We start from the raw sequence: 10,268 nt of genomic DNA, 5'->3' as shown, positions 1-10,268 counted from the left end.
GGTTTGTTAAGTTGTTCCTCAAACTTAGGTACAGCAGGATGATCACTAAAATCATTACCTGGTTTGTTAAGTTGTTCCTCAAACTTAGGTACAACAAGGATGATCACTAAAATCATTACCTGGTTTGTTAAGTTGTTCCTCAAACTTAGGTACAGCAGGATGATGACTAAAGTCATTACCTGATTTGTTGTTGTTCCTCAAACGTAGGTACAACAGGATGATCACTAAAATCATTACCTGATTTGTTAAGTTGTTCCTCAAACTTAAGTACAGCAGGATGATCACTAAAATCATTACCTGGTTTGTTAAGTTATTTTTCAAGCTTCAGATGGGGGAAGTTCAGGTGAATTATTACTTGTGTTAGATATCTCATCCTCTGACTGTTGCTAAAATGAAAATAAATCAACATTAACTGAATAAGAAAAGGTTCTAACAGAAAAGCTCTTTGAACTGTAGAATATTTATTTTCAAGTCTGTAATTACCTTCTGTATATAGTTTACTAGCAGAGCCTGATAATCTATTTGAACTGTAGTTTTAAGGCTAGATCTAATAGTAGTGGTCTGCCTCAAGAATAAAGATGTGGTTTTACTGACAAACATATTGTCTGCATATTGTTTGTTTGAACTTACATTAATGGAGTGCGTTACTCTGAATTCTCCCTCTTTCTTTACTCAAGAAATATATCAGTAGCACTGGACTCAAATATACAATAAATAGGTTCAGGAGCAGTTCTTCATATATGGTAGTAACTCTAACACGTTCTTTACTGCAAAAGAGAGCATCAAATAAACAGAAATGTAAATCTACCTAAAACATATTTATGTTTGAGAAAATAAATGTGTACATATATAACCATAAATTTTAAGCCTTAAACAAACCAAATTAAAATTAAACAAAATATGTTGCATATTTTTAAAATGATCATAGGGTGCAAGTTACAACATGGGATTATAAAATGTATCCTAGGTTTTGGAGGTGACTGAGGAAGTAGGACCCACAGTGTGATGGGGATACACTGTCTATCAGTCTTAACTTCCAGTTTGCTAGTCTCAAATAAGAAGATTAGAAATTCAGAAAATAGGAGGCGAGATGTGAGTGTCAATCCCACATCTGTATCACCCTTCATGGCCTGTAGACAGTTATGGGAAGGTGACTGCTCTCCCAAGTTAAAATAAGAATAAGAAAAACATAAAAGATGAAAATTAAATAAAATTAAAATTAATGAATAAAATAAAAGGTAGGAAAAAATAGGTTACTACTATTTTGGGGTAAGTAAGATAAAACTTGCTTCTTGAAGTTAGCATTCCTGCCCCTTAATATGGTTGAGGCATTACATCAGTAAAGTGATAGTTTACAGTGACTGTCATGCTTTCATGTGCAGCTCAAGGTGTATGTCTACATAAAGTAGTGCCAAGTTCTTAAATAACCTTATTTGTAACTAAAAATTATTATCAATAATATTTCTTTTATTTTATTTCTATTTATTACAGAATAATTTAATAAGTCTATTTAAAATTTCTTTATTAAATACATCAACTACTAGTTTCCGTATCAGTATATCAACATTATCAATAAAATATTGGAACTTGTTACAGTATTTACAATATCTAAATAACTGTGAAGTTGTAATGTTTTTAATATATTGGTATGGTATATTGCTATGTAAGGAGGGTAAACCATGAATTGGAAAATAAAAATCTTTTCTTTTGACAAAAATACTCAAATGCTTGAATACTAATTACCTGATCACACTTTCTTAGACATTCTAGAATAGGTTGGTTGTTTTTTATTATCCAAAATGTATGTCTTTTATTGTTAATACTTAAATTTTCTATTTTATCAAGTAAAATATTAAGTTATTTATTTAATAATACACCCAGTTGTTTGATAACTGTTTTTACTGAATTGGAAATAAATCTAAATTTAATTGGAGATTTATGTAATTTTGGAATAGCATAAAGAAATGGCAAATCTACATAAGAATTATGTTTAGAAGAAAGTTTATTAAAAGATTTAATGAAATTATTAATTACTATATCTTTTGATTGGTTAAGAAGGTTAAAAGTTTGTGTATTAGTAATTTCTGCATAATCAATGCACAGAACTTTTTATAAATTCTACCAGTATTACAGTTAACTTTATCAATAGGATCTATAACATATTTTTCTTGCAGTTCTTTAATCGTACTTTTAGCTGATTAAATGATAAATCTATATATTTTTTAAATATATGTAGGATAATTTTATTTTTATTTTTTAAGTATATTAAAATTTTATTCTAAAAACCTTCCAGGTGGATAAGCTGTAATATAATTAAGTTTTAAAATATATTCATCAGTATTTTTTCAAGATGTTTTAGAAGATTATTTTATTACATTTTGTTGCTATTCTGTATTTAGTTCCTTTTTGATTACTTGACATATTTTATCTTTTATAATATCTAAATTACCAGTAATAATATGTGTATGAAAAATATCAACAAACTATTTTCAAATTTACAAGGTAAATTATTAACATAATCTACATTTAAATTAGCTAAAAACGTTTATAATTATATATTATTGAACCAGTCGAAACTTCATATTTATAACTGATCGTAGGTCTTAAGTTTTACAAGGAAAATTGTTGTTTATAGATTGATGAATAATTTTAGAAATCTGAAAATCATTGAATATTTTGTCTAAAATTAATTACCAAACATGAAGATTTTACTTTCCATTTCTCTTTTCAAAACTTGAAACACCATTAACTTTCAGTTGATATTTTATAATTTCTTGTTTTGAATGATCATTTAAAAGTTATATTTATTCAGTACATTAATTAATATTTTTATTTTGGGAAAATTAAGTTCATAAATCTTTTCAAAATGTAGTTTATGTATACTAATGTTAGTATAAAAACTATTATCTAAACAGAATTCTGAAAAATTAACCCATTTTACTTTATTATTTCCTTTACCTCTAATTTTCTTATGTTTATTAATAGTTATCTATAAAGAAAAAATTAGCAACACAATAATCATTGCTCAAATTCAAAGTAGTAGAATTATTGAAATCTTGGTTTAATTTAAAAGGATATAATGTTTTTAGTTTTAAAATGTAAAAGTTTTCTCTTTGGAGTCTATTGGTGTCTTCATTAACTATTTCTAATATAGTTATCTTAACCGAGGTAAAAGGATGAATCCTGAAATGTTTCAATTCTGTAGAATTCATTAAATTCTTTTTAACTTAAGCTCTATGTAAATTCGTATGTGTTAATAAATAAATTATATTTTTATTTTACAAAATGAATTAGTGTAAGTAATAGGGTGAAAAGTATATTTATACTGTTATGAAAATATACTTATTGAAAACTAGGCAAATTCATATTTTACTTTAACTTACGGATATATTGATGATTTAATAAATAATTCTAAAATATATAATGTTATTGACACCACTTATCCAACAGAATTAGAAATTGAAAATCCTTCAATTTCTAATACAGATACACATTATTTAGATTTAGAAACTAAAGTAATTGATGAAAAGGATATAAATATTTTGACAAAAGAATATATTTTGATTTTTCCAATTTATGGTTTAACCTCCTTACATAGAAATATGCCATACACATCTATTGTAAACATTTTAACTTTGCAGTTATTCAGATATCGTAAAATTTGTAATAAATTATATCTTATTAATAATGTTGATATATGATACAAAAATTAATAGATAATATATTTAATAAAGAAACTATAAATAAAATACGAAATATTACTGATAATTATTTTTAGTTAAAATAATTAAATAGTTAAAATGTACAACTTGAGCTGCATATAAAAGCACAACAGTCACAGTAAACTATTGCTTTACTGACGTTGCATTAATTAGTGCCTCTACTATACTGGGGGCAGGAATGCTAACTTCAAGAGTTAAGTTTTATCTTACTTACTCCCAAATGACAGTACCTTATGTTTCATTTTATTTTATTTATTTTTCATCTTTTTATGTTTTTATTATTTTTACTTTAACTTGAGAAAGCAAAACTGTCTACAGGCAGTGAAAGGTGATATAGATGTGGAATGTCGTGGGCTTGAGCACCCACATCTCACTCTCCTAATTTCTAAATTTCTAATCTTCTTATATGAGACCAGTGAACTGGAGGGTAAGACTGAGAAACAGTGTATCTCCACTGCAATGTGGATCCTACTTCTTCAGTCACCTCCAAAACCTAGGATACATTTATAATTCCACATTTTAACTTGTACCCTGAGATCTTTTCAAAATGTGCAACATATTTTGTTTAATTTTCATGTGTTTTGTTTATGGCTTAAAAGTTTATGGTTATAATTAATCAGAGGTTGGGATTTGCTGTTTTTAATGCAGTCGTTCCTCATGATTTATTTGGCTTCGTTTGGATGTAATTATTTAATTTCACAAATTATGTGTGTGTGTGTGTGTGTAAAAAATACATACACTGCTGGCCAAAATCTTAAGGCCAATGAACATAAAGAAAAAATATGCATTTTGCATTGTTAAACTCAACCACTTATTTGAGTAGAGCTTCGAAAGATGAAAATAAGAAAAGGGAAAATAAAAATAACCTTTTTAGCATTTAGTAGGAAAAATGTGAACACTATAAAATTAGCCTAAATACTAGCTAGTCAAAAGTTTAAGACCATACTGAAATGAAGCATTAATTGGTAAACACAAAACGAAACTTAGTCATTTATGTTCAAGCATTAGTGTTGTCAACATCTCCCACTGTCAATCTATGTCACGTTGTAAAAGCGTGGCAAAGGCTAAAAGTTGACAGAGTTTGAACATGGCAGAATTGTTGAGCTGCAAAAGCAAGGTCTCTTTCAACGTGCCATCACTGGTGAGATTGGGTGTAGTGAAACTGCTGTTGCAAATTTCTTAAAAGACCCTGAGGGATACGGAAAGAGAATCTCAAGTGGTCGGCCCAAGAAAATTTCACTGGCATTGAGCAGGAGGTTTCAATGGGTTGTTTGGCAAGACACCAGCCAATCGTTGAAACAGATTAAGGCCCTTACAGATGCAGAATGCAGCTCAAGAACAACAAGATGGCATCTACAAGAGAAAGGCTTTAAAACTGTAAACGTCTTCAAAAGCCACTCCTTCCACATCACGAAACAGCTCGGTTAATCTTTGCTGAGAGGTGTAGAAAAGTGGAAGAAGATTTTGTTCTCTGATGAGAAAAATTTAACCTGGATGGTCCAGATGGCTTCCAATGTTACTGGCACAATAAGAATATTCCACTGGAGACATTTTCTATATGACACAGTGGAGGAGGTTTCATCATAATCTGGGTGCTTTCTTCTTCCATGCAACAATGGAGCTTCAGGTTATATAGGAGCATCAAACAGCATTTGGCTATATTGGCATGTTGGAGGGAGCATCCTTATTGACTGAATGCCCTCACTTGTGTGGAAATGACTGGATCTTTCAGCAAGACAACATTGCAATCCACAATGCCTGCAAGACAAAGGACTTTTTCATGGCGAATAACGTGATTCTTTTGGACCATCCAGCATGTTTGCCTGAACTGAACCCCATTGAAAATGTTTGGGGGTGGATGGAAAGAGAAGTCTATAGAAGTGGACGTCAATTCCAAATAGTGCATGATCTTCGTGAAGCCATCTTCACCACTTGGAATAACATTCCAGCCAGCCTTCTGCAAACACTTATATCAACCATGCCAAAACGAATGTTTTCAGTTATTCACAATGATGGCCATGCAACTCATTACTGAGGCCTCTTGTTGGGCATTTCCTACCCTGTTCAGGACTTCTTTTTGGTATGGTCTTAAACTTTTGACCAGTTAGTATTTAGGCTAATTTCATAGTGTTCACATTTTCCGTATTAAATGCTAAAAATTGTTTTTATTTTTATTTTCCATTTTCTTATTTTCATTTTTCTAAGCTTTACTCAAGTAAGTGGTTGAGTCTAACAATGCAAAATACATATTGTTTCTTTATGTTCATTGGCCTTAAGATTTTGGCCAGCAGTGTATGTAATGATTCAAAAGCTTCTGAATGCCATTTCTATAAAATTTTTGGGGTTTGGAGGAAAAGAATGTAGAGAGAGCAGTTTTGACATTTTCAAGTGTTCCAAGCTCTTTTCCATCAAACTTTAGAATAGATGATAATCAGATGGGGCAAGGTCTGCAGAATAAGGAGGATGTGGAAGATTTTCCCAGTCTACTTCTTCAATCTTTGCAGATGTGATCCTTGCTGTATGGGGCCGTCCATTATCCTGGTGTAACACAACACCTTTACAACTGATCAAAGCAGGCCTCTTTTCTTTCAGTGCAACATTTAAGTGTTCTTACTGTTGACAGTAAAAGTCTAATGTAATTGTTACATTGAGTGGCAGCAACTCAAAAAGTGGATCACACCAACAGTATACCACCAAATGCTTAACAAGACTTTCCTTGGGTGAAGGTCCATTTCGGCTGTGCTTTAGCCAGTTTACCTGCACTAAGCCATTGTCTGTGGTGCTTAACATTTTTATAATATATTCATTTTTCTTCTCCAGTCACCAACCTGTCCAAAAAGGTGAGTTATGTTTATGAGAGCGCAGATAAGTGCAAATGTCCACTCTTGCTCTTAGGTTGGCTTCTGTCAAATTAAGCTTCTATACTAGTTCTTCAACTGTTACAGCACAATCTTCACTAAGTGCAGCCAGCAGCAAGTCATCATTAAACTCAACAGGACAACCTGAACATGGCACATCAATTAAGCTGTAGTTACCTGAACTGAACTTCTGAAACCACCTTTGACATTTTCTTTCATTGAGAGATTCCGCACCATAAACACTTTGAATATTTTGTGTAGTTTCTGCTGCACTATTGCATTGTGTTTAAACTCATAAAGCATTATATGTCTAATATGCTCCTCAGACACATCCATCTTCATAAGGGTTTATTTGATTAATGATCTGAAAAAGTGAAGTTGGGTTAGTTTCTTTTATTTGTCTGAACATTTTTATGCATGTTCTACTATATATGTTAGTCATAAAAGCCTTCTACAAAGACAGAAATGATGATGGCTTTCTGTATTACATTTTTGGACTTTACTTATGGGATGACTTTATATGTGTATATATAGATACACAGGCGTGCATGCACAAAAGAAAGATATGAACACCTACTGTGATAACCATCTGATGAATATTGACTTTATTGTAGGTAAGAATTTATTATATATACATATATGAAATGAATGATTACTAAAAATACATAACAAATTACTAAAACGTGCTTTTTTTAACAGATTTTCACACTATAACTTTAATATGTACTGAAATTATATTTTTAAACATTACAAGTCTTTTGTTGACAAATGAGTCTGAATTTTTAATTAAGTATTTTTATGAGAATTTGTTCATGATATGGAATCAAAATGTTGACTTATTTGAGTGCAGAATGTTTCATGCTAAGATTAAAAATACTTCAACTGAAAATTCTCAAACATACTACATAAATATTACTTTTTTTTCCAGAATTTTTTCATGTTTTCTCTCACTCTGTGAGGGAATTGGTCAATTGGACTGACCTTGTAACCACCATAAAGTGAACACCAACAAACATAAAACAAACAATCCTCACTCCTGTTTACATGACACAGTTGAAAGCAAATAACTTGTAAGTATGATCATACAGTGCAATTAACAGAACTTTCATGTACAAAGATGTATGACTGTTTACAATATATTCCTATACAAAATCTGGACTGATCCAATAAATGTAGTATGTATTTGGATGTTAGTTATCCTCCTCATGTGGTTAGGATTAAACAGTATAGGTGTAAAAGTAAATGCTTACAAATATACGTATCATTACCATTTACTCATAAATGCTTAATTTTCAGCTGTGTTTGTCAAAACATAAAACAGTTGATAAAAACTGTATAGAAAAACAATGATAGCATTTGGTATTGTTAGAAACAAACATAAGCAAGACTTCCAGGGCATTAGGTACTGTTAGAAACACACATTCAGCAAGATATCCATGGCATTAGATATTGTTAGAAACAAACATCAGCAAGATCTCCATGGCTTTAGGTATTATTAGAAACAAACATGAGCCAGATCTCTATGGCATTAGGTAGTGGTAGAAACAAATGTCAGCATGATCTCAATGGCATTAGGTAGTGTTAGAAACACACATTCAGCAAGATCTCTATGGCATTAGGTAGTGGTAGAAACAAATGTCAGCATGATCTCAATGGCATTAGGTAGTATTAGAAACACACATTCAGCAAGATTTCTATGGCATTAGGTAGTGTTAAAAACAAACATCAGCAAGATCTCTATGGCATTAGGTAGTGGTAGAAACAAATGTCAGCATGATCTCAATGGCATTAGGTAGTGTTAGAAACACACATTCAGCAAGATTTCTATGGCATTAGGTAGTGGTAGAAACAAATGTCAGCATGATCTCAATGGCATTAGGTAGTGTTAGAAACACACATTCAGCAAGATTTCTATGGCATTAGGTAGTGTTAGAAACACACATTCAGCAAGATTTCTATGGCATTAAGTAGTGTTAAAAACAAACATCAGCAAGATTTCTATGGCATTAGGTAGTGTTAAAAACAAATATCAGCAAGATTTCTATGGCATTAGGTAGTGTTAAAAACAAGCATCAGCAAGATCTCTATAGCATTAGGTAGTGACAAACAAACATGAGCCAGATCTCCATGGCACTAGGTATAGTTAGAAACAAACATCAGCAAGATCTACATAGCACGAGGCATTGTTAGAAACAAACGTTAACGAGATCTCCAAAAATTTATAGGAGGTACCAGTAATTAAAGAGGATGTACATAAGACTTCTGTAGGATCCATTACTATTTGTAATATCTTTATTTGTATACTCAGTATAGCAATTTTAAACATACCTTCACACAACAAACACAGTTGCTGTTCATTAGATATGAAATGTTAATGTAATTAGTTATAAGCCAGGGCTGAAAACCCTACCCATGTGTTTACACTTGCCCCAAACAATATTTTCCAATGAAATGATAAATTAAGATAAAGATTTTAAAACTGTTCCTCTTTGTTTAAAACATTATACTTTCCTAAATCAAACATATTTGCTAATATAATGATTAAATATCAGTGAGTGAGTTTTAAAAAAGATTTTAAAATGCCATTTCTTATACACTCGAAAGAAAAGTGTGGTAACATATTTGGTGGCCCAGAAGTATGGACCCATAGGGAAAGTAAACATTATTTTCTTAAAGTTAAACAAATTCACTTCTATTGTCAGTTGTTAATGGCCTGCAATTTAAATAATAAATAAGAAAAAGTGTGATTTTTTCTCTATTAGTTCAGACATTTTGGATACCCAGTATATTAAATATTATCACATACACATATTTTAAAATAAATTGCTTTTAATTAATAAACAACCTTTGAAATTCACATACAATTATATAGATTTGGTCTTTCCATTTTAGATAAAAATTACTTAAGAATAGATATCTTAATAATATAAACCAAAACATTACAGCATACGTTTCAGGATGTACAGGATAACCCTCCTCATTGTACTCTACCACTTCATATGATTCTTGTAAAGTTTTATCAATATATTGTCGTAGTAGTTTTGGCCGGTAAACCAAAAATTCAATACCAAATGTTGCTACTCTACGGTTCAAAATAACACCTCCAGCTGCTTTTGTGAAACCTAGTAGTAATACAGTTATAGAAAAATGGCTTCAGAAAACACTAACACACAAAGTATTATCTCAATTCCTTGAACAAAATATAAACAGTTATATCACTGATTTTCAACTTATTTCAACCATGATGAAGAGTGCATGAATTGTTTACAGAATTTATAAACAGTTATATCATTGATTTTCAACTTATTTCAACCATGATGAAGAGTGCATGAATTGTCTACAGAATTTATAAACAGTTATATCATTGATTTTCAACTTATTTCAACCATGATGAAGAGTGCATGAATTGTTTACAGAATTTATAAACAGTTATATCATTGATTTTCAACTTATTATTTCAACCATGATGAAGAGTGCATGAATTGTCTACAGAATTTATAAACAGTTATATCATTGATTTTCAACTTATTTCAACCATGATGAAGAGTGCATGAATTGTCTACAGAAATTATTCCTGGTGGATGCAAGCCATTGCAGACTGCACGCCATTTCCTTTCTAAGTTTTAATGTAATGTTCTAGCTAGTTACAGCTTATTTATGTAAGCATAATTTTACCATTTATATTTAA

The 10,268-nt window shown here is 30.7% G+C and overlaps 1 protein-coding gene across 1 annotated transcript in view; it reads right to left on the bottom strand.

Moving 5' to 3' along the window:
- Positions 1 to 211: 211 nt before the first annotated feature.
- Positions 212 to 10,268, bottom strand: part of LOC143227292 (hapless 2-like) — a 33,472-nt gene continuing 23,415 nt past the window's right edge. The window contains exons 9-10 of the mRNA XM_076458749.1: positions 9,531 to 9,702; positions 212 to 386 (exon numbers count right to left, since the gene is read on the bottom strand). Coding sequence (XP_076314864.1) covers positions 311 to 386; positions 9,531 to 9,702 — 248 coding nt within the window. The 3' untranslated portion in view covers positions 212 to 310. The remainder of the gene's footprint in view (positions 387 to 9,530; positions 9,703 to 10,268) is intronic.

The sequence above is a fragment of the Tachypleus tridentatus genome, chromosome 9 (genome assembly GCF_004210375.1).
Source record: "Tachypleus tridentatus isolate NWPU-2018 chromosome 9, ASM421037v1, whole genome shotgun sequence".
In the NCBI taxonomy this organism is placed as follows: Eukaryota; Metazoa; Arthropoda; class Merostomata; order Xiphosura; family Limulidae; genus Tachypleus; species Tachypleus tridentatus.
Note: the sequence above shows the minus strand (reverse complement) of the source record. Positions and strands in the feature narration are given on the sequence as shown.